Source organism: Plecotus auritus (genome assembly GCF_963455305.1).
Source record: "Plecotus auritus genome assembly, chromosome: 3".
Taxonomy (NCBI): Eukaryota; Metazoa; Chordata; class Mammalia; order Chiroptera; family Vespertilionidae; genus Plecotus; species Plecotus auritus.
Window position 1 is genome coordinate 89,652,008 of NC_137772.1, and position 25,078 is coordinate 89,677,085.

At 41.0% G+C, this 25,078-nt stretch overlaps 1 protein-coding gene and 1 pseudogene across 2 annotated transcripts; both read right to left on the minus strand.

Moving 5' to 3' along the window:
• Positions 1-487: 487 nt before the first annotated feature.
• CCDC122 (coiled-coil domain containing 122) lies at positions 488-24,441 on the minus strand (the record flags this gene model as incomplete). The annotated part of the gene is given in 7 exon segments (XM_080660580.1): positions 488-1,661; positions 6,283-6,399; positions 7,636-8,034; positions 23,698-23,813; positions 24,320-24,378; positions 24,380-24,420; positions 24,424-24,441. Coding segments are annotated over 7 exon segments (900 nt in total). The 3' UTR covers positions 488-1,511.
• LOC308243280 (syntaxin-17-like) lies at positions 16,760-17,659 on the minus strand (annotated as a pseudogene). The gene has a single exon. The product of its transcript is annotated as a syntaxin-17-like (transcript).
• Positions 24,442-25,078: the final 637 nt, after the last annotated feature.

Sequence of the window (25,078 nt, forward strand, 5' to 3'; positions counted from 1 at the left end):
AACACAGGAGCTGCCCCCAGCCCACAGGCCCCAGGCCAGCCAAGGCGGGTGCCAGCAGGGCCCCCTGATCACCCCGCTGGTGGCCCCACAGAGGGAGGTGACTGGCGGTGGTGGTGGTGGGTGGGGTCAGCTGGCGAGCAGGCGGCAGCAGGGGGTGGGGCCAGCCAGCAAGTGGGCCGGCGCCACCGCCCCTCCCCCCATCACCTTGCCGGTTGCCTCCCACAGAAGGAGGCAACTAGTGGCGGCGAAGGGGCGATTGGGGAGGTAGGGCTGGCAAGTGGGCAGCGCCAGGCCCGCAAAGGCGGGTGCCAGTGGGGGCCCCCTGATTGTCCCACCGGTCACCCCACATATCAGCCCTGATTGCTGGCCAGATGTAGGGACCCTACCTATGCATGAATTTCATGCACCGGGCCTCTAGTAGTCAATAATCTTGAGATAACTATGTATGATTCCAGGATACTGAAATATAGAGAGGGGAACACTTTGTAAAGTATATGATTATTTAATCACTATGCTATACACCCAAAACGAATACAAAATAACACAGAATGTAAACTGTAATTGAAAAATAAAATTTCTTAAAACAATAAAAACGATGTACTTAGTAATTAATATTTTGTTTTTGTTCCTAAAAATTTTACTCAATAGAGTCATGAGTAGGAGCACTTTTATCTTACAAGGGACAAATTAAATTTTGATTTTGGCCATGAACATAGTATTTGCCTTTTAATAAAAATAAACAATAAAAACATTTGTCTATAATGATTAACATTTTTAAAGAGCTTATAATTTTACCTTACACAATGTTATTTTAGTCATAGAATAGTAATAAAGAATTTATAGACAGAAGCATGAACAAAAAAATTATGTTTTTCAACACTCTAAAAATATGTTATCTAATAACAAAGAAAAGTGATTGCCAGCTTCTGAATGAAACAGAAAACTAATATCTGAGGCACTAAACGTATAATATTATTGTAAAAGTTAATATTTATGGACTGCTGTGAAGGCAGTAGTAAAAAAACAAGTTTTAATAAAGTTTGAAACAGACAACCATTTAAATATCTTAACAATTTAAATCATTGTAAATTCAAGAGTTTCTTTTCTTCTGAATTTTTACTTCAAATAACAGTGAGGGCAACAGTTTATAAACAGGAATTCATGAGTACAATACATCTTATACATGAAAAGTGTTCACGGAGTCATCTACTATTCTTCTGTAAGCATTCCTATTGTCTTTCTACTGCTATCAATTGTAGGGGTGGAAGGACTAATTAAAAAAAGATAAATATATCTGCCATTAAGACAGACCTCTGACAGTGAAAGCTGATTGGTAAGATATATAAATATAGAATCACCGTGTTGCACACCTGAAACAAAATAATATTGTATGTCAACTATACTTCAATAAAAATTAATTAGTTAGAAACAAGAACTTGAATGATTTCTCAACATTCTTGCCTGTAATTTTTGTGGCAATACTCTGTGCTCTACATTGTCCTATGGCCATGTTAATCTTTCATTGCAATGCATTTTCTTAGTTCAGCTGCAGTTTTTTCTAGTTGTTGAATGTTCCACTGCCATTGCTTTCTATTTGACTGAAGCTTGTTCAGCTGACAATGCAAACGCTTAAGAATTGCACCATATCTCTTATTTTGTACCTATGAAAAGAAGAAAACACATCAACAGGGCTTTACTTGACACTTAGTATATGTTAGATAGTGTGCTGAGAGCCTTTTACATATAATTAAATTCTCATTACACCTTATGATGTGCATATTATGATACCCATTTTTGTATAAGGAAAAAAAAGATAAAGAGATTAAGTAATTTGACCAAGGTTTCAGAATAAGCAAGTGATAATGTTTGAGATTTGAATCCAAGTAAACATCTGTGATGAAGTGCTTTCTACTTATTAAGCAATTACCAGTTAAGAGTAATTTTTTTTCTGTATCTAGTTATTCACTGAAACAGATTAATTAACCTAAAAGTTCTATATAATGTCCAATTCCTTGCCAATTAAGTAGATCATTGTGTATGCTGAGCCAGACAATGCGACACTGGAAGGCAATGAAGCACGGTGAAAAGTATAAGGGTTTTGGTGTCCGGGCACAAGAAAGCAAAAATGTCATCATAATTCCTGAGGTTAGTGTTGGCTCTACAAATAACTTTTTTTTAACAGTTTTATTGACATACCATACAATCTACCCTTTAAACTGTAACATTTAATATATTTTAGTATATTCACAGGGTTGTGCAGCTATCACCACAATCAATTTTAGAACATTTTCATTAGCCCAAAATGAAAGGTGGTACCCATTAATAGTGACTCCCCATTTCCCCATCCTACCCTTAGCACTAGGCAACTACTAATCTACTTTCTCTTTATATAGATTTGCCTATTCTGGACATTTTATAAAGTGGAATCATAATATGGGGTCTTTTGTGACTGGCTTCTTTCACTTAGCATAATGTTTTTAGGGCCATCCATGTTTTAGCATGCATCAGTACTCCATTCCCTTTTATTGCCAAATAATATTGCACAATATACTACATCTTACTTATCCATTTTATCAGTTAATGAGTATTTCACTTGCGGCCACTTTTTGTTTATTATGAATAATGCTGCTACGAACATTCATGTACAAGTTTTTGTGTGGTCATGTTTTCACTTCTCTGGGGTTTATACCTAGGAGTGAGATTACTGAGTCATATGGTAACTCTATATTTAACCATTTGAAGAACTGACAGACTGTTTTCCATTTTTACATTCCCATGATTAATATGTGAGGGTTTGAATTTCTTCACATCCTTGAAAACTTATCTTTTTTAGCATAGCCATCTTAGTGGGTGTGAAGTGGTATTTCATTGTAGTAAAACACCCACGTTTATTATTATTTTTTTAATTTATCTTTATTGTTTAAAGTATTACAGATGCCCCTCTTTCCTCCATTAACCCCCTCTACCCTGCTCCTGCCCCACCACCCAGGCCTTCACTGCACTACTGTCTGTGTCCATGGGTTATGCATATATGCATATATGTTCAAACCAGTTGATAGAATAATGGTGCTGAGAACTTTTCTCTTCATTCTTACATCTATTTAAGAGAATGCTCTACTAAGTCAGGTGGGTGGTTCTAAGTCAACTCAAATAGGGGTCAATTTGTCAAAACACCAATTCACCAAATTAATCAAAATAAAATGTCAAAAGTAAATTTATGGCCTGGGAGATAAGACTCTGAATTTCTGTCCCTGTCCTGACTCCCTTTTCTCTCCCTCAGCTGTTATTGGGACCCAGATTGTACTACATGCTGAATCTTATTAATTTCTTCCCCAGGCAAACTTCCCTTCTTTCTTTCCCAGCTCCTCCCTTAGTGCAGGGCTTTTTTACCTTTATTTTGCTATGGATCATTTTTACAGTATGACTACAGACTCCTCAGAATAATGCTTTTAAATGCATAAAACAAAACATACAGGATTACAAAGGAAAGCAATTGTATTGAGGCACGGTTCTGCAGCAAGCAGAGGAACTGGGACAGAGACACTCAAAGCCTTCCAAAATATTGTTATAAAAGCAAAGTGAAAACTTATAACTAACACTTCACATAAATTGCTATAAACTTAATGCATCTTTTTTAAGTTTTCAATTTTTGGTAATTTTTCAAATTTAGATAATTTACTCAAATTGGTAAATTAGGCCTGCTGGTATGTTGGCAAATAGAAAATGACTTTAAAAGTATTAGAAATAAATATGGAATAAACTGAAATACTATATTAAATAATAAAGCTATATTCAAAAGATTTTTTATACATTGTATACAAGAGGATATATATCTATTGACATGTATGTGTGTTTATATATATATATGTCATATATCTCATATAATAAAGAGGTAATATGCAAATTGACCCCCACGCTCTCACAAGATGGCTGCCTACGACCAGGCCAGCAGGGGGGTTAGTGAGGGACAACCAAACAACTGAACAGCAGGCTGCATGGGGCAACCAGGCCGGTGGGGGGGCTGTGAGGGGTGACCAGGCTGGTGGCGGGGGGGCAATTAGGGGCAACCAGGCCAGGAGAGGGGTGCAGTTGGGGGCGACCAGGCTGGTGGGGGGCAGTAAGGGGTGACCAGGCAGGCATGTAGGTGAGTGATTAGGAGCCAGCAGTCCATGATTGTGAGAGGATTATCTGACTGCCGGTTTAGGCCCAATCTTTGGGATCGGGCCTAAACGGGCAGTCGGACATCCCCCAAGGGGTCTCGGATTGGAGAGGGTGCAGGCTGGGCTGAGGGTACCCCCCATGCACAAATTTTATGCACTGGGCCTCTAGTATATATATATATAATTGAAAAAAATTCTGGTTAATCAGTAAGTGTGTTTGGTTGCATATGAGCCTCTTCTGAAATTCTTCAATTGTTAAGGTACAAAATGAATATAAAATAGATCAGAAAAGAGATGTGCAAGTTCCCCTTAGTGTGACTCTAGAGCACCAGCCACAGTGAGTGCTACATATCTTATTTAAATATCTTTTTTATGTCTGTCTCTCCAACTAAAACACAAGTTCCCTGAGAACAGGGGTTTTTATCAATTTATTTTGTTATATACTCTCTTTTAAGCACTTAAAAAAGTAATTGGCACATAGTATGAACTCAATAAATATGTTGAATGAATTGATGAGTGAATACATAAGTAAAATGAGACAGGTTTGTAAATCAAAGTGCTAACCTATTTTGAGAAGAACATTATGTGAAATATATTGCTAAATTCTGTATTGTTCACAATTTCTCCATATATGTAACAAACACACAATGTCATTGTTTTAACATGGAGAATATACTGCACTTAAAAGACTAGGTGCTCACTTGCTGTCATCTGTATGTCATGCAACTTATATTTGCTTCCACTATTTAAAGAGTATGGTTAAATAGTTTTAATATAGTAGATTTTTTTATCCTCACCCAAGGATGGTTTTTTATTATTATTGATTTTAGAGAGACAGGGAAGGGGAGAGAGAAACAATGATGTGAGAGAGAAACATTGACTCGTTGCCTCTGTAGGTGCCCAAATTGGGGATTGAATTCACAACTGAGGTATGTGCCTTACTGGGAATCAAACCTTATGGGATGATGCTCTAACCAACTGAGCCACTAGGCCATGGCAACTCAGATGCTTATTAATTGTATCAAATTAGTCACAAACAAGTTAAAGACATCTATCTTTTTATTTTACAAATTAACACCTTAAAAGTGAAAATTATTTATTTGAGCTTAACAACATAGTCTCCATTTTCATTTCCTTTCATCTAACCAATAATGACTACAGAAGTCTACCAGTGGTATCCCAAACTTGGTCTCACTTTTAATTTTGTATATCAGTTTTTTAAAATTAGACTTAATAATTGCAAATAGGAAGTCAGAGCGGTTTGTAGTACTGACTTCCATTGTGTTTTACTCTACTTTGAGGAGTCTCTGATGTATATCTAGAAAAGGTCATCTTTTCTGACTCAATAACCTGTTTTCTAGCCATTAATTGGGTGCCAGGTTGTTGGTGGAATTAGATTTGTAACAATTTTAGGACAGATTGAAATAGGAGTGAGTGCTTGCTTTGTCTAAACAGATTCATATTTGAATACCTTCAAACGAGGGCGTTATCTCTAATTATCTATTAACTAGGGGCCTGGCTCACGAAATTCATGCACAGGTAGGGTCCCTAGGCCTGGCCTGTGATCAGAGCCAATCTTCCCCAGCTGCCAGCAGCCGGCCCTGCCCCTTGCTGCCAGTTTCCCTCTGTGTGTGGGGTGACCAGTGGGGCGATTGGGGCCCCGCTTGCTCGCACCCATCTTGGCCTGGCACCGCCCATGTCTGCCGCCACCCACCCCTGGTTCCCCATTCTCCATTGGGTGAATGGAGCCTGCTGGCTTGTGGGGAGGGACCGGGAGTTTGGCTTGCAGGCCCCAATCAGGTGATTAGGGCCTATGGGCTGGGGGCAGCTCCTGCGTTGAGCATCTGCCCCCTGGTGGTCAGCGCACTTCATAGTGAGCAGTTGAGCAACCTTAGCATATCATTAGCATATTACACTTTGATTGGTTGAATGGACAACCAGACAATTAGCATATTAGGCTTTTATTATATAGGATGTGTTAGACTTTTCTAATGCTTTATGTCGTTCTTTATTGTTCTTTAGCTATTTGGGGATTGAGAATAAACTGTGGAAAGTATTAAAATAATTGTATGTTTAAGAAAGGATTCCATAAAACATTGAAATCCAGGTGATTAAGACTTACCTCTATTTCTTTTCTTAATTTTTCATGTGTCTTACTTTCTTCCTCAAGAAAACAAGTTTTTTCAATGATAGATTCTTTTGTAGTTGTGATTTTATCCTTTAGCTTTGTAATGTCTTCCTGTATGTTTATAAAATTTAATATATACAAGTCAGTGAATGATCAATATAAAGCCAAGATTTTCAGTGTTTCCATAATTTAATAAAACTAGCTGTAATATTTCTTTTTGATAAATAGAATTAGAATATTACTTCTACAGATACAAATAATAAAAAACTACAATACAAATAAACAAAACTTATGTTTGAGCATTTAGAACTAAAATCCAAATGAAATAACACGTAAAGGATAGTGGTAATTATAGTGACAATTGTCCAGCAACAGTGTAAAGGATATTCGTCTCTAGCAAGACATAATAGATATTTTAAGTTTGTCTCTCCCACTGTCTTCAAAGAACAGTAAAAGAAATAGAAAAATGTATAAGCTGCAATTATTAATTCATATTATTTGCAAAACAGCATTAAGCATACTAAATTGCCTTGGATTGGTCTGGATCCATTAGCTAAGAAGCTAGGGCTTCAACATTTTTGTTACACTTTCTGCAACAAATGTATTAATTGTTCACTGTGATTTTGTTCGACTATGCATTTGTATTAATCCACATGGAATTTGGGGATGTTTTCTTTATGCATTTGCACATGTGGCATAGTTGTTCCATAACTCATGTGCTTATCCAAGTTTTTTATTTATTTATTTTTTAATTATAATATATTTTATTGATATTTCACAGAGAGGAAGGAAGAGGGATAGAGAGCTAGAAACATCGATGAGAGAGAAACATTGATCAGCTGCCTCCTGCACACCTCCCACTGGGGATGTGCCTGCAACCAAGGTACATGCCCTTGACCGGAATCGAACCTGGGACCCTTCAGTCCGCAGGCTGACGCTCTATCCACTGAGCCAAACCAGTTTCGGCATTATCCAAGTTTTTTAAAGTTGTGAAAATAGTTTTTGAATTTCATTAGAGCAACCATGGGTATTTGATTAAGTTAATGATAAATTTATCACTTAATAAGTGTACATGAAAAAAGAGAATAGCTCAGCCTGAGTGGTTCAGTTGGTTGAACATCATCCTGTGCACAGAAAAGTTGCCTGTTCAATTCCCACTCAGGGCACATACCTCGGTTGCAAGTTCAGTTCCCAGTTGGGGCATGTAGGAAGGCTACTGATCTTTCTCTCTCTCTCTCTCTCTCTCTCTCTCTCCCCGCCCCCACTCTTTAAGCATGTCCTCAGGTGATGATTTAAAATAGAAGAAAAAGAAGAATAGAAAAAGTTTTAATAAGTGTTATTTCAAACCTGCACTTGTTTCATCCGGTTTCCTTCTGGATTCTGGAGGTCCTGCCTAAGTTCCTCTTTCATTATCTTCAGTTTTTTAACAAGATCTTGTTTTTCATGTAGTTCAATCATAAATGACCATTTGCTTTCTTCCTCCCCCGAGCTATCTTTATGCACTTTAATTTTTGCATAGTATTCATTATATTTTATCATATGTTCCTCAAAATCTTCTTGGGCTGCTTCTATGTCAAATTTAAGCTTTACATTTTCTGTATGTAAGGATTTGATTTGTGTTTCCAGGTTTTCACACTGAAGTTTGCTATTCTCTATGGCAACATCTTGCTGATAAATTAGCCTTTCTGTTTCTTTAGTTTCTGCAGAAACAGTTGCTATTTGTTTTTCTAGCTCATGAAGTTCATTCTGTAAAATATTTCAACATTATTATTATTAATTCATGATACTCAACATGAGAGGAAGTCATTTTTATATCCATACTGCATGTAGGAAATCACAACATAAAAACATTTATCAGATATAGAAAAATTGGTGTATAATGGAAGGAAACATTCAATAACATAACAATTATAATCTCAGTGGAAGCCCAATTGCTGTATATATTTCTTATTTTTAATGTTCATATAATTCTAAATGTTAAAATTTCATCATTTGTCTTAACATTTTATATGTAAACGATACTTTACAATCATTTTAATAATATATTACATCAGAAGTACGCACTAAAGACAGACAACATGATAAAAATGATAACACCTTGGGTTAAAAAAATGAAAAGACCTAGGTTCTAGTTCCCTTACTGTTATTTACTAATTGGTATGATCATACATGGCAAACTTAATTAACCTATCCAAACCTCATTTGTACAATGTGTATAAAGATATCTACCTTACCTCTCTCAGCATTTGGCAATTCTAACAATATTATTGGCTATATTCCCTATGCTGTACTTTACATCCCATGACTATTTGTGACTACCAATCTGTACTTCTCATACCCTTCACGTTTTCCACCAGTCCCCCAATGCCCTTCCCCTTTGGCAACCATCAGTTGGTTCTCTGCATCTTTGAGTGTTTCCTGTTTTCACATCATCACTCTTATCTGGTTCTCCCAGATATTGCTGAGCATTCCTTCTCAGTCACAATGGTTCCTTCTAAAGCGGGTCTTCCTTAGGGTGCCGTCATCAGAATTTTCTCCTTTTATTCTATATATAATTCCTTGGGTAATCTTATCCATACTTATATGTTGAGCTGTGTCTATGCTGATAATTCATAGAACTTAAGTGGCTGTTGAGTCCTACATCCAGTGGCCACTTGCCATCTCAAATGCAACATGTCAAAAATCAGACTAATCCTCCCCTCTATCCCATTCTGTTCTTCCTTGTACCAATTATGTAGTGTCAGAATGGTAAAACCTCAGTGACTTACAAAATAAGTGTTTATTGCTCACATGACTGGGAGAAGTTGAAGTTGGCTAGATGTTGACCTTGGTTGGATTTGCTCAAATGTCTGAAGGTTGGCTGGCTGTTACATGATTTCGTTTGGCTAGCTGGCATGTCCTGCCTTTGCATAACATGTATTTTATCTTCCAGTGGGCCATGCCAACCATGTCCTTCTCATGATGATAGTAGATGCAGAAGAATGGAAGCCCAATTTTTCAAGCTTCTCTTCAAATGACATCGGTTCACACCCCAGCTGGTCACATGATGAAACTCACCATCAAGGAGCAGATGTATGTGCACCACTATGGCAGGCCATTATAATGACACATGGCAAAGGGTCTTATATACACAAGGATGAAGAATTGGTACCAAAATGCAAATTACCACACCCCTATTTTCACAAATTAACTAATGGTACTACTTTGGGAGCCATCTTATGTCCTTCCTTCTCTTTATTATCTAACTGCCACCAAAACAACTCTGCAAGTCATCCTCCTTTTTTTTCCTATCTAGTATGATTATATTCTTTGAACACATAAATTTGAGAGGGAGCCACTATACAAAAAAGGCAGACCCAATCTATCCATTTCCTAGCAGAGACAGAGAGGGAAGTACACTGAAAAATGCAACAAGCTGATGAAACTCTATCTTTATCTCCAGTTGACATTTCTATTTCTATGTCTAATAGACATATCAACTATTCATGTTCAGAAAAGAAAATTCCATTTACACACTCAACATGTTCCCCTTAATCTTCTTGATTGCAATAAGCTGTATCACTTTTCACCTGAATACTCAAAAATCTAGAAGTCTTTCTTAGGTTTTCCCTTTACCCTTCCCCCAACACCTATTTGCCAGCAAATCTTGCTGGTTTGGTCTCCAAAATAAAATCCCAGATTCACTTCTGATCAATTTTTTTAGCACAGCCTAGCTTCTACTCGTCTTCCTGTTTCCATTATTCTCCCTGTACCTCAACCAGGCTCCATATATAAGGCAGAAGAATCTTTTAAAAAACATAAATCACATCATGTTACTTATCTGCTCAAGATCCTCTAATGGTTTGCCACTGCATCTATATAATAAAAACCCAGTGGTCATAACACCATGAAGACCAAAGACCGGTCACCAAGAGGTGCATGGAGCACCTCTCGGTCCCATGGCCCACAGGCTCTGATCTCGCAGCATGGCAGACAGCAGGCGGGTGGGGCCATGTGGCAATGAGGGCATGGGGGATGGGCGCCAGGCGGGCAGGGAGCATGGCGCGGGTCTCCAGGTGGCAAGCAGAGGTGCTCCCGCCACGGGGGGGAGGGGTGGGAGTGCATGTGGCCAGCAGCAGGGGGAGGTGGCATGTGGGGGAAGGGCACGAGCTGGGAGAGGAATTGAGGCAGAAAGTAAAAGCTGTTAGTAAGGGAAAGAGCCAAATGGTTCAGAGGAGCCAATGGCTCAGATATTCAACACTGGGGAGAGAGGCATGGGGACCAGCCAGGCACAAATGAGGTTGCGAGGCCTGTGGCAGCAGTGGCGGCAGGGTCTGGGGTCTTGCACTCCCACCATCCCCCGCCGGGGTGCCAGCAGTGACGGCGGAGCATCGCAGGGTGCTGGCAGCATCCCAGAAGTGTCACAGAGCGCTGGCAGCATGCACAGAGCGTCACAGGGTGCAGGGCGCCGGCAGCATCCATGGAGCGTGCGAGGCGTTATAGGGCAGTGGACATGTCCTTGATGGCAGGCTAGGCCTAGGGGACCCTACACGCACACAATTTAATTGTGCGCTGGGCCTCCAGTTAATAATACAATTCAAATTGCCAATGTGCCTTACAAGCTCATGTTTGCTCTAGTCTCTGTCTACATACAGTTCCATCTTTCTCATATTTTCTCCCCATCTCCCAATCCCCTTTCTGTTTATTAAATACTAGTAGCTTATCGCGTGATATCACATGCAGTAGGCTGCCCACTGCTTCCACGGGAGCCGGCTAGAACCGCAGCTTCTGTGGGAGGTGGAAACCGCTGCTTCTGTGGGAGGAAGGCCCGCCATTTCCTCTCCGGCCTGCACTCGGCCGCGGAGGCTGTGGGCCAGCCCCCCTGTCCCTGAGGCCCTCCGCGACCAGGGCATTGCTGTGGCGATGAAGCAAGCATTCCACCAGGCTGCTCACACTGCCTGCTCTCAGCGGCAGCGCCCCCAGGACTGCGGGACTCCGGCGAGGCTGAGAGAACTGGGCACTGCCATCTTGTGGCTATGGGCGCCGCCACCTTTTTGACGGAGTGACAGTTAATTTGCATATTACCCCTTTATTAGATAGGATGTTCTCTCCCACCTACAGGTATTTGTAATTGTTCTAATTTAGAGTTCTCTACCCCTAGCTACTAGCTGTTAGTGCAGAGGTTCTCAACCTTTCTTATGCCGCGACCCTTTAATACAGTTCCTCATGTTGTGGTGACCCCCAACCAAAAAATTATTTTCGTTGCTACTTCATAACTGTAATTTTGCTACTGTTATGAATCATAAATATCTGTGCTTTCCTATGGTCTTAGGCGACCCTGCTGACCCACAGGTTGAGAAACGCTAGCAGGGTCGCCTAAGACCATCAGAAAGCACAGATATTTACATTATGATTCATAACAGTAGCAAAATTACAGTTATGAAGTAGCAATGAAAATAATTTTTTGGTTGGGGGTCACCACAACATGAGGAACTGTATTAAAGGGTCGCGGCATTAGAAAGGTTGAGAACCACTGTGTTAGTGTCTTTTTTGTCTTTTCTTTCATACTCAGTTTTATCATTAATCCTCAGAACAATCTTCACAGAATCAAAATATAAATTAGTCACCCACTCTCCACCACAGCTACTCTCTATACATTATTCTATTGTATTTCTATTTTTCTTTTTCTTTTTTTCTTTCTCTCTTCGGAATTAATTGGTGAGAAGAGTAAAAAAGTATGAAGGAGAAAGGTCTCTTTAGATTACAGACAGAAATAAAAAGGTAGCAATCAATAAAAGTTATTAAGAGTAAGCTCAGCAAGCCCTAACCGGCTTGGCTCAGTAGATAGAGCGTCAGCCTGCGGACTCAAGGGTCCCAGGTTCGATTCTGGTCAAAGGCATGTACCTTGGTTGTGGGCACATACCCGGTAGGAAGTGTGCAGGAGGCGGCTGATCGATGTTTCTCTCTCATCAATGTTTCTAACTCTCTATCCCTTCCCTTCCTCTCTGTAAAAAATCAATAATATATATATATATATATATATATATATTATTTTTATTTATTTATTTTTTTTAAAGAGTAAGCTCAGCAAGAGAGAAATGATAAACGATTCCACTGCCTGATGACTCTGGCTCCTGAGCAGAGAAAGCTCACATCTTTTGTGGTATTTGTATCCTTTCCTCTGTCATCAGAAAAAAGAGTAAGGCAAAAGGTGGTTCTTTCCTGTTTCAAATGAGTTGGAGATACAGGATGAGGCTGCCTGTAACCTTAACTTCTTTCTTTCTAAATTTAAAGTCTTTTTGCTATTTGATATAGACACCGAGTTGGGTTGGGTCATGCTTGCTGTCAATGTCAAGTGTTGGAATTAGCACCACAAATCCATCAGGACTAAGTGTTGGCACCAGGCTTTATCTATCATCAACTTGAATATGAGAAAAGGCAAGCAGAATGCCACTCTTGGGAAGAAATAGCAGCTGTGAAGTGAAGGAAAGCACAGGAGAGAGCAAAGCCTGCGGAAAAGAATGGTAGTAAGAGACAAGAGGTTGAGCCCTGACCGGTTTGGCTCGGTGGATAGAGCATCTGCCTGCAGACTGAAGGGTCCCATGTTCGATTCCGGTCAAGGGTGTGTACCTTGGTTGCGGGCACATCCCCAGTAGGGGGTGTGCAGGAGGCAGCTGATCGATGTTTCTCTCTCATCAATGTTTCTAACTCTTTATGCCTCTCCTTCCTCTATGTAAAAATCAATAAAATATATTTTTAAAAAAAAAAGAGAGAGAAAAATGGAGGAGAAACCAAGATGGCGGCATAGGTAAGCACCTAAACTGCTGCCTCGCACAACAATTTCAAAACTACAACTAAAAGACAGAACGGACACCATCCAGAACCACAGGAAAGCTGGATGAGTGAAAATTCTACAACTAGAAGGAAAGAGAAAAGCTCACAGAGAATTGGAGGTACGGCAAAGGGTCTTTGTGCGCGCAGAGAGGAAGGGTGGCTGGGAGCCTGGCTGACTTTCTCTGGCAGAAGGGGGAAGGAAGCCCCGGACCACACTGAACCCCAGTTCTGACTGCACTGAACCCCAGTTCCAGGCGAGCCTCTGGGGACCCACGCTCTTGTGGGGGGAGTCTGGACTCTCAGGCGGAGACTCGGGAGCTGGGGAAGGCAGAAGTCTGAAGGCGCGCGCGTGCCAGTGCACACAAAGGCTGCGGAGGTTGCCACAGGCTTTCCCTAGTGGAAGGGAGTCAGAGGCTCCTGACTGCACTGAGCCCCAGTTCTGACTGCACTGGACCCCAGTTCCAGGCGAGCCCCTGGGGACCCACGCTCTTGTGGGGGGAGTCTGGACTCTCGGGCGGAGACTCGGGAGCTGGGGAAGGCAGAAGTCTGAAGGGGCGCGCGTGCCACTGCGCACAAAGGCTGTGGAGGTTGCCACAGGCTTTCCCTAGTGGAAGGGAGTCAGAGGCTCCTGACTGCACTGAGCCCCAGTTCCAGGCGAGCCCCTGGGGACCCACACTCTTGTGGGGGGAGTCTGGACTCTCAGGCGGAGACTCAGGAGCCGGGGAAGGCGGAGGACTGAAGGCACGCATGTGCGCGCAAGGGCAAGGCTGACAGGAAGCCAAGACTGAGACTCCACCCCATCCAAGCTGAGCACAGAGGCTATTGCAATTTGGCAAGTCTAATCCTATAAGGCTGTCTCCAGCACCGAACTTCTCCCAGCATAGACACAGCTGATCCTTACAGCCAACTGGCCTGGAGGTCAATTCTTCCTAGTGATACCAACAACAATCAAGACTTAATTACAACAAGGCTGTACACACAGTCCACAAAGGGGTGCACCAAGAGTGTCCACCTCAGGTTAACTGGGGAGGCAGACCCACTGGGCCATATTGGAAACCTAGCACACAAATCTACCTTACCAACTCAGAAAAGCAGTGAAAATGCAGCGTCAAAGAATCAGATCACAAATGAAAGAAATGGAGGAAAACAAACAACTGGATATAGAATTCAAAACCACAGTTATAAGGCTTTTCAAGAATATCCTAGAAAAGGCCGATAAATATAACGAGACCCTCAAAGATATGAAAAAGGACCAACTAGAAATTAAACATACACTGACTGAAATAAAAAATATTATACAGAGACTCAAAAACAGACTAGAGGAACACAAAAATCAAGTCAAAGAATTGAAATACAAAGAAGCAAAAAACACTCAACCGAAAAAGCAAAAAGCAAAAAAAAAAATCCAAAAAGTTGAAGATAGTGTAAGAAGACTCTGGGACAACTTCAAGCGTACCAACATCAGAATTATGGGGGTGCCAGAAGAAGAGAGAGAGCAAGATACTGAAAACCTATTGGAAGAAATAATGACAGAAAACTTCCCCCACCTGGTGAAAGAAATAGACTTACAAGTCCAGGAAGCGCACAGAACCCCAAACAAAAGGAATCCAAAGAGGAACACACTAAGACACATCATAATTAAAATGCCAAGAGCAAAAGACAAAGAGAGAATGTTAAAAGCAGCAAGAGAAAAACAGTTAGTTACCTACAAGCGAGCACCCATACGACTGTCAGCTGATTTCTCAACAGAAACTATGCAGGCCAGATGAGAGTGGCAAGAAATTTTCAATGTGATGAATAGCAAGAACCTACAACCAAGATTACTCTACCCAGCAAAGCTATCATTCAGAATTGAAGGGCAGATAAAGAGCTTCACAGATAAGAAAAAGCTGAAGGAGTTCATCACCACCAAACCAGTATTATATGAAATGCTGAAAGGTATTCTTAAAGAAGAGGAAGAAGAAAAAAGTAAAGAGAAAAATTATGAACAACAAATACATATCTATCAACAAGTGAACCTAAAAATCAAGTGAATTAAAAACCTGAGGAACAGAATAATCAGGTGAATATAATAGAATCAGGGGCATAGAAAGGGAGTGGACTGATAATTCTCAGGGGGAAAGGGGTATGGGGGGTTCATGAAGAGACTGGACAAAAATCATACACCTATGGATGAGGACAGTGTGGGGGAGGTAAGGGCAGAAGGTGGGGTGGGAACTGGGTGGAGGGGAGCTATGGGGGGAAAAAGGAGAAACAATTGTAATAATCTGAATAAAGATTTATTAAAATAAAAAATAATAAAAAAAATAAAATAAAAAAAGAGAGAGATGAGGTAGAAAGCTAGTTCTTAGCTTCACCAAGGGCTAGCTGAAAAGACCTAGGGTTAGAAACTCCCTGTGTGGCAGGTACATCAACCATTTGAGATTGGAAGATGCCCCAGGAAATGATCTGGCATATTCCCTGCCTGCTTATTTTTTCTAACAATGTTGGAAATATTTGGAGATCTCTCTCTTTCTCCTTGCCTCCCTCCCTCTCTTATCTAGAGATCATAGAAAAGGATGAATAAAGATGGGAGACAATAAAAAAAACACACAACAGATTAGGACTGGCTGGTGTGGCTCAGTGTTTGAGCGTCAACCTATGAACCAGGAGGTCACGGTTCTATTCCCGGTCAGGGCACATGCCTGGATTATGGGCTCAGTCCCCAGAGTGGGGTGTGTAGGAAGCAGCCAATCAATGATTCTCTTTGTTCATTGATGTTACTATCTCTCCCTCTCCCTTCATCTCTGAAATCAATAAAAAATATATTTTTAAAAAGCAGATTATGAGAAAAGCCCTCATTACACATGGGTAGAATTCACCCCACAAGTCCAAGAACTTTGAAAAGTACAAGGGAAGGAAGGCAGAAGGCACTGCTTCTGCAAAGAGACAAACTGACAAAGCTAGCTTAGTGCTGGCTTAATAGCACTGTCTCCTACCACTTGAGATTTTGTCTTTATTTAAAGAGAGACAGGGGGAAGAGTTCAGAGAGCCAGTGTCACAGATTAAGATGTTTGAAAGAGAAGTTGGGCCTTTCTTTCACTATTAGTTTCCTTCATCAGAAAATACATATAGTGGACCTATAGGAAACTGCAATAGGTTCATCCAATGACTCCATCATGTACTTCACCTATGCCCTTGCCAGATCTGGATTTCCTATTTGGTAAGAAAGGGTCCTGAACTCCCATTATTTTCTTTACTAACATTTAGAAGATATCCTACATTTAGAAGATAAAAAGCTTATTTATAGTATGCTTAGTCTTAGGATCTCCAAATCAGGGTTAGGAAAGAAACTATTCTTTCATAACCCAACATGTCCACACATCACATGTCCTTATCGAAGTTATGGGTTCAGTTTTCACACTTCTAGGAAGAAAATCTGCTCCCTGGCAATCTTTAAACTACCTGACAAACATTATACACCCTCAGCCCAGGCCCCTCAATTCCATCAACATCCCAGCAAACAAAAAAATATATATCCACTAATCACAGTCCAACCCCACTTGAGCATCTATAGCCACTATCTTGATATAATCATGTTCCAAAAGCTGAGTGTCTGATAGCAACAAAGGTCCATTAGGATAAACATGTTGGAGCCAATAATACGGAAATTTGGTTTTTAAATGCATTTTTTGTCGGTTTTGCTGGGAAGATCTGGACAGCTGGAAATGAGCTTCTCCGCCATTTTCTGTTTCCTTCTTTGTATCAATTTTCCACCTGTGAATCCCAACACCCCACCACTGAGTGCAGCTGCAATTCCTGCCACTTTGAAGCCTGCAAGGAGGCCAATCGGACCCCCTATTGCTCTTCTGAGGAATGCACCTACCACAGGCAGAATTGTCAGGTTATATTTTGCAGCCTTCCCCAAGTTTCTGGTACCCTCTTCAACATTTACAGCAGCACTGTTGACATGGTCTTCAATGCTGTCAATCTTCTCCTGCTGAGAATTCACTAGGAGAGAGAGTTCTGTGACCAGTTGGCTAGTTCAATTAGGTCCGCTTCTAGGGTTTCCCATGATTCTGCAGCATTTTGATCTCGAGGGATTTCAGGCAATGCATGTATTTGAGTCAAACTCTGAGGATCAGCTTCAGCTTCAGTAGTGTGAAATGCTCCACCAACAGTCATAGACCTGATCAAAGAAGGCTGTAATAAAGTTTCTTCATCATTACATTGTTTCTCAAGTTCTTCTACAGTTTCCTGATAGAGCTGGAGAAATTCCGCTGCCACCCGCCTCTGCTGCTTCTTTAACAGGATCAATCATTCTACTCAAAAGTACTAGGTCATCTTTCCGGACTTTCAAACAAAGCTTCTCCATATTGGAGTGGAGTTGCTGAACTCCACGTCCTGCATTGATATGTTCTTCATGCAACTTGTCCCAGATTCTACATCTCTGATACTTCTCAATATTTATCTGGTGCTTTCTAAACCTATTCAGGTCTGTAGGGATTATTATTTTAATGAATTTCCGGATAGCTAGTACAAGATGGCATAATTTCACTTTTTCTTCATCTTCAGACATCCTAAAAATGTTGTCTTCTACTTGCAACAACTGTCTTCTCTACTCATATAGAAAAACCACCAACCTGGGTGCTCGAGAGCAGTCCCCCTTTTATTTCTTTACTAGAGGCCTGAAGCATGAAATCGTGCATGAGTAGGGTCCCTAGGCCTGGCCGGTGATCAGGGCTGATCCTGTGGGGCAACCAGTGGGGTGATGGGGGGGGCCTGCTGGCACCTGCCTTGGCTGGCCTGGCACCGCCTGTTCAACTGGCCCTGCCCCCCGCCACCAGCCTGCAAGCTGGGGGCAGTTCCTGCACTGAACATCTGCCCCTGGTGATCAGTGCGCATAATAGTGACCAGTCATTCTGCAGTTCAGTCAATTTGCATATTAGCTTTTAATTATATACTAGAGGCCTGGTGCACGAAATTTGTGCACGGGGGGCGGGGGATGAGGTCCCTCAGCCCAGCCTGCACCCTCTCCAATCTGGGACCCCTCGAGGGATGTCCGACTGCCCTCTCACAATCCAGTACTGCTGGCTCCCAACTGCTCGCCTGCCTGCCTGCCTGATTGCCCCTAACTGCTTCTGCCTGCCAGCCTGATCACCCCCTAACCACTCCCCTGACATCCTGATTGATGCCTAACTGATCCCCTGCCAGCCTGTTTGCCCCTAACTGCCCTCCCCTGCAGGCCTGGTCACCCCTAACTGCCCTCCCCTGCAGGCCTGATCACCCCTAACTGCCCTCCCCTGCAGCCCTGGTCCCTCCCAACTGCTCTCCCCTGCAGGCCTGATTGCCCCCAACTTCCCTCCTCTGCCAGCCGGGTCACCCCTAACTGCCCTTCCCTGCAGGCCTGGTTGCCCCAACTTCCCTCCTCTGCCAGCTTGGTCACCCCTAACTGCCCTCCCCTGCTGGCCTGATCGCCCACAACTGCCCTCCCTTGGAGACCTGGTCCCTCCCAACTGCCCTCCCCTGCTGACCATCTTGTGGTGGCCATCTTGTGTCCACATGGGGCAGGATCTTTGACCACATGGGGCAGCCAACTTGTGTGTTGGAGTGATGGTCAATCTGCATATTACTCTTTCATTAGATAGGATAGAGGCCTGGTGCATGGGAGGGGGCGAGCTGGTTTGCCCTGAACGGTGTCCCAGATCAGGGTGGAGGTTCCCTTGGGATGTGGGGTGGCCTGGGTGAGGGGCTTGTGGTGGTTTGCAGGCTGGCCACACCCCCTGGCAACCCAAGCAGAGGCCCTGGTATCTGGGGTTTATTTATCTTCTACAATTGAAACTTTGTAGCCTGGAGTGGAGCCAAGCCTTCTGCTTGCTCCATGGTGGCAGCCATTTCTCTTGGGATTTATGTAACTTCTATAATTGAAACTTTGTAGCCTTAAGCAGAGGCCTGGGCTGGCCAGGGCTGCAGAAGCTTGGCTTCCTCCATCGCCGCGGGCAACCCTAGCCTCCTGCTCTTTCCAGCTCCGTGGCTGCCACCATTTCTGTTTGGTTTTATGTATCTTCTATCATTGAAACTTTGTAGCCTTGAGTGGAGGCCTAGGCCGGCAAGGGCAGGCGGAAAGTTTGGCTTCTTCCATTGCCGGGGAAACCCATGCCTCCCTCCTGCTCTCTGTGGCTGTAGCCATCTTGGTTGGGTTTATTTGCATATCTGCTACTGATTGGCTGGTTGGCATGGCTTATGGGTGTGGCTTGTGGGTATAGCGGAGTGATGGTTAATTTGCATATTACTCTTTTATTAGATAGGAGGATTTCTGTCTTCCTTACTGGAAAGTAAGCTCCACAAGGGTAGTAACCTTGTCTATCTTTTTTACCATCATCTTCCCAGTATCTGGCACAAAATGGTGCTCAATAAATATTTATTACATTAGAGGCCCGGTGCACAAAATTCATGCATGGGGGGGGTCCCCTCAGCCCAGCCTGCACCCTCTCCAGTCTGGGACCTCGGGGAATGTCCAACTGACAGTTTAGGCCCGATCCCAGGGATTAGGCCTAAACTGGCAGTCAGACATCCCTCTCACAATCCTGGACCGCTGGCTCCTAATCGCTCACCTGCCTGCCTGCCTGGTCACCCCTAACTGCCCTCCCCCCTGCCAGCCTGATTGCCCCTCACTGTCTCTGTGTGCTGGCCTGATCACCCGTAACTGACCCCACTGCCGGCCTGGTTGCCCCTAACTGCCCCCCACTGCTGGCCTGGTTGCCCCTAACTGCCCCCCCTGCTGGCCTGGTCGCCCCTCACTGCCCCCCCTGCCAGCCTGGTCTCCTCCAACTGCAACCCCCTGCTGGCCTGGTCACCCCTAACTGACCCCTCCCGCCAGCCTGGTTGCCTCTTACTGCCCCCCCTGCTAACCTAGTCGCCCCCAACTGTCCCCCCTGCCAGCCTGGTTGCCACTCACGGCCCCCCCACCAGCCTTGTCACCCCATGCAGCCTGCTGTTCAGTCGTTTGGTCATCCCTCACTAACCCCCCTGCCGGCCTGGTTGCCCCATGCAGCCTGCTTTTTCAGTCGTTTGGTCGTCCCTCACTAACCCCCCTGCTGGCTTGGTCGTAGGCAGCCTTCTTGTGAGGGTGTGATGGTCAATTTGCATATTACCTCTTAATTATATAAAATGAGTGACTAGTGATGTACATGCAATGGTCAGGAAAGGAGCACATGCACTGCCAAGCAGATCAAGCTATTGACCCTATTGATCAACATGAGAAGAGATGACATTTCCCCTGATTGGGTAACCATCTCTTCTCTTTCCTGGACTAATGTAATAGAATGTTTACTTTTCTCCATGGCTTTAGACCAGGGGTGGGCAAACTTTTTGACTCGAGGGCCACAATGGGTTCTTAAACTGGTCCGGAGGGCCGAAACAATAGCATGGATGGAGTGTTTGTGTGAACTAATATAAATTCAAAGTAAAGGAGCAGAGGGGAGAGCAAGAGAACCCTCCACTCTTTCGGCTCCGGGGCCGGATAGAACAGCCGAATGGGCCAGATCCGGCCCGCGGGCCGTAGTTTTCCCACGGCTGCTTTAGACAGTTCCTTCTACACTCCATTTCTCCTTCAATCCTTTTCACTAGAATTATAGTTCTTGCTGTTGTTACTGTTCATCTCCCCCTTCACCTCTCCTCCTCCTCCCTCTCCTCCTTCCCTGTCTTATCTCCCTCCTCCCCTTCTTCCCCTTTTTGTCTTTTATAGATTTATTGAAGTACACTTGATGTAAATAAACTGAAGATACTTAAACTTTACAGTTTGATGACTTTTACATAGTTTTATGCTCATGATACCATCACAATGAACATAATAAACATATCCATTGCCCACAAGTTTCTTCCTGCTACTTTACAATCCATCTTTCCCTCCTCATCTGTATTTCCAGATAACAATTCACCTACTTCCTGTCATTAAAGATTAGTTTACATTTTTGAGAATTTTTAAAGTAGAATTATACAAACTATACTTTTTAAAGTCTCACTCCTTTCACTCAGCATAATTGAGATTCATCCATGTTGTTGGATATATCAATAGCCCTTCCTTTTTATTGCAAAGTAGTATTCCTTTTGTGGATGTATCACTTTTTTTTTTTTATCCATTCATCTAATGGGCATTTAGGTTGTTTCTGGTTTTCCAATAGGCACACACTTTTATTTCTCTTGTGTAAACTAATATCTGGACATTGAACGGCTGGATTATATGATAGATATATTTTAACCTTTTAAAAACTGTAAACTGTTTTTCCAAGTGTTTTTACATTCAAAATAACAGGGTTTGAGAGTTCTGTTCTTGCATATCTACATCAACACTTGGTATGGTCAGTCTTTTTAAATGTAGTCATTCTAGTGGGTATTGAGTGCTATCTTATTGTAATTTCAATTTGCATTTTCTTAACAATTAATGATATTGAGTATCTTTTCACATGCTTGTCTTTTATAATAACTTCTTAGATGAAATGACTATTAAAATCTTTTGCCCATTTTTAAATTGTTTGCCTTCTTAAATAATAGAAGTTATTTATATATTGTAAATACACGTACACTGTCAGATATGTTGTCACCCTAGTAAATATTTTCTCCCAGTCTATGACAATGCAAATTCTAAGAGGGTACCAGAAAATATATCTCACATTCATTTTCATTAGTTTCTTTTGAAAAAAAACTTTAAAAAGTATATTTGATAAGCCCTGGGTGGGTGGCTCAGTTGTTAGGAGCATCACCCCGTACGTACACCAAAAGGTTGTGGATTCAATTCCCAGTCAGGGTACATACACAGGATGGATGCGGGTTTAATCCCTGGTCAGGGCAGGTATGGAAGGCCATTGATCAATATTTCTCTCTCCCTTCCTTTCTCTCTAAAAATCAATAAAAACTTATCCTCAGGTGAGGTTAAAAAATTTTGATGACATCCAATTAAAAAAAATTGTGTCCTATTTAAAATATCTTTGCCAAATTCAACATCACTAGGCTTTTTTCCTGTGTTTTCTCTTACACTGTGTAGTTTTAATTCTTACATTTCGGCCCATAATTCATTTTTAGTTACTTTTTGTATGTTGTATGAGGTGAAAATTGAGATTCTTTTTCTTTCTTTCTTTCTTTCTTTTTTTTTTTTTTTTTTTTTTGCATATGACTGTGCTCCACTATTAGTTTCTCTAATGAACTGCTGTGGCACCTGTCTTAGCTCAGACTGCCATAACAAAATACCATAGACTGGGTGCTTAAACATAGACACTAATTTCTCATAGATCTGGAGGCTTGAAAGTCCAAGATCAAGGTGCAGGGGATTCTGGAATACTACCCTTCTCACCCCTTAACTCTTAAGCCTGTCCCACACACCCAATCATTGAAGTGAACTCTAACTCTCCTTTAAAACTCAACTGAATGTAACTGTCTTTTTAACTCCTTCAGTGTTAAATCTATATTCATGCCTCTATTGTTGACACTGCTGCCCTTCATGTAATTATTTGTTTACTTCTTTGTCTCCCTCTTCAAAAGATAATGAGCAACTTAAAAAGTGGACCATGTTCAGCAAAATGATTAATAAAAAGTAGACCCTCAATATAAGTGAAATAACATCTGTGACATTCTTTGAAGACTGAAAAGTGTTACAGAAAATTTCTTTATAGAAATCAAAGACATTACTTTTGTATTATATTCTAAACATGTATTCTTTCTAATAGTGACTAATGTAATGCAAATATTTATAAGGAATACATATTATCATGATAGTATAATTATCATCATATCTCTGTTGATGCATTAATATCTAAAGCCAATATCAAAATTAAAACTATATGTCCACTGGTCCCCAGCAGGATATCTTACATAATATGGTATTTACAAGAATTAATTAATTTAATCATCATGAAAACCTTATAGGCAGGTCCTATTATTATATCCATTTTAAAAAGGAGAAAACAGAAGCACAGAGAAATTAAATCACAGAGCTGGAAGTAGCAAATCTTATCTTTCAAACGAGGCAGTTCAGCTCTTAAAATTTTACAAAGCACATAGTAAAGGTACTGTTTCCATTTTGCTTTTTTAGTTATATTAACTGGATATAGTCATCTAATTATGCTATATGCAAAAACCAAACATGCCTTTGGGATTCCCTGTACTGGAATTATAAATATATTATAAAATATAAGAAACACAGAAATGTTCCTTATCTACTTAAAATGTTCACTGACAACTAGCAACTCACAAGTCATAGCTTTCAAAACACTAGCTTAAAACTTAACCTTCCTTAAATTCAGCATCTTAGGAAAAAATATCAAATAGAAGTGAATTTGAAATAATTCTATGTGAGACATTGGGTTTCATATGCTCATACTACAGTTGCAATTACACTGTTGAATATTTGTATATTGGGTGTATAAAATGTTCCACAAAACTGGAATACTCAAATAGATTTCACTTAGGGATAACAGAATAATTAAGAAAGAGGTAAATATAAAAATATGTGTTTAAAATTGACTACCAAAATTAAGTATCCTCAATAACTTACCTGTTACTAATTTAATATAGTTTTGAAGAAAATAAAGACTCATTTAGAAAACAGTATGAAACAGTTACCTGTAAATGAAACAGAACTTTTTTGTTTTTTTCTATTTCTGATGCTTGTGATTGTTGTTGCTTTGCAACTTGCTCTACAGCATCAGTTAATGAAGATGTATCTTGGTTAGACAGAGCTAGACAAAGGAATAATGTATATCAGAAAAATTTAAATGCAAACAAGTCATGTTTCTTTACTTGAAGTCATTATAAATGTGATGTTTTTTCATAAGAAAATTTAGGGTTTGCAATTTTCCCTTTCTGACTATAAACAAAACCAAAATTAAAGGCCATAATAAGAGACAATTCAAAATAGCCTACTGCAATGTTGTACCTGTTTCTTTACAGAACAGTATAAATATTTTGTTTGTCCCAACTGTTTCTATCCAGACCACCAGCATACATACTATAATTGTACTGCCACCATAGCAACAATATAGCAATTATAGTTGATGAATTTTCATTATAGGCCTGCATTTTCAGGTTGTTATACCTTTTTTAAACACTAAATAAGTTTCTTCCTAGAAAAATTTAACAGCTTCCCAGTATCTTAATTTTCTATAAATTTTAATACAATTATTCTATCATGTGCTTTCTTGTTGCTGCTTATCTTTTAATTATTTATTTACGATTGCTTCATTACCATCTTCAGAAACTCCTTGACTCTTCCTTTCTTGGTTGACTGACATTCTTCTGTGACTTTTCCCCCCTTTTGGGGTCACCTTCTTTATTCCTACAAAATAATCAACGTTGATAATCTTTCATTTTTCTTTGTTGGTTTTTTTCCCCCCGTATATCCTGGTAATCCTGAAAATAAATTAATTGCAAATACCTCATAGGAATGGCAATGACATTTCAACATTAGTTCCAATAATTAAATTACAATGGTTGAATTTTTTGGAATAAAGTAGAACAGTATTTGAATCTTGGTTCTGCTTTTCAGCTGTTATGATCTTGAGCAAGTTTCTTAACATTTTTGGTCATTGCTGTCTTCATCTGTAAAACCTCACAGGGCTGTTGTAATAATTAAAGTAATATCTATGAAACATGCTCAGCACAGTAACTGACATACTCAGTGAATAATTAATTACTATGGATTAGTAGAGGTATTTCCAGTACTGTGATGAAATGGACTCTAAAACTATAGCCAGAGTCAGAGAGAAACAGTGCCAAGCTGGATTAGCAGTATCTGCCATAGGTACAGGATGTAGAAAATATAGCAATCCTGTCCAGTGCTATTCTGGCCAGAGTAAGCCCTATGAAACTTCAAAATCGTATTTTAATTTCTTCTATATATAGGACTAACTGATAAGATGAAGGGGTAGATATTCTACTCCTTGGAAAGATGGAGACAAAGAGTTCCTACCTCTACCAACACAGCAAATGAAAGCTGAGTTGGCAG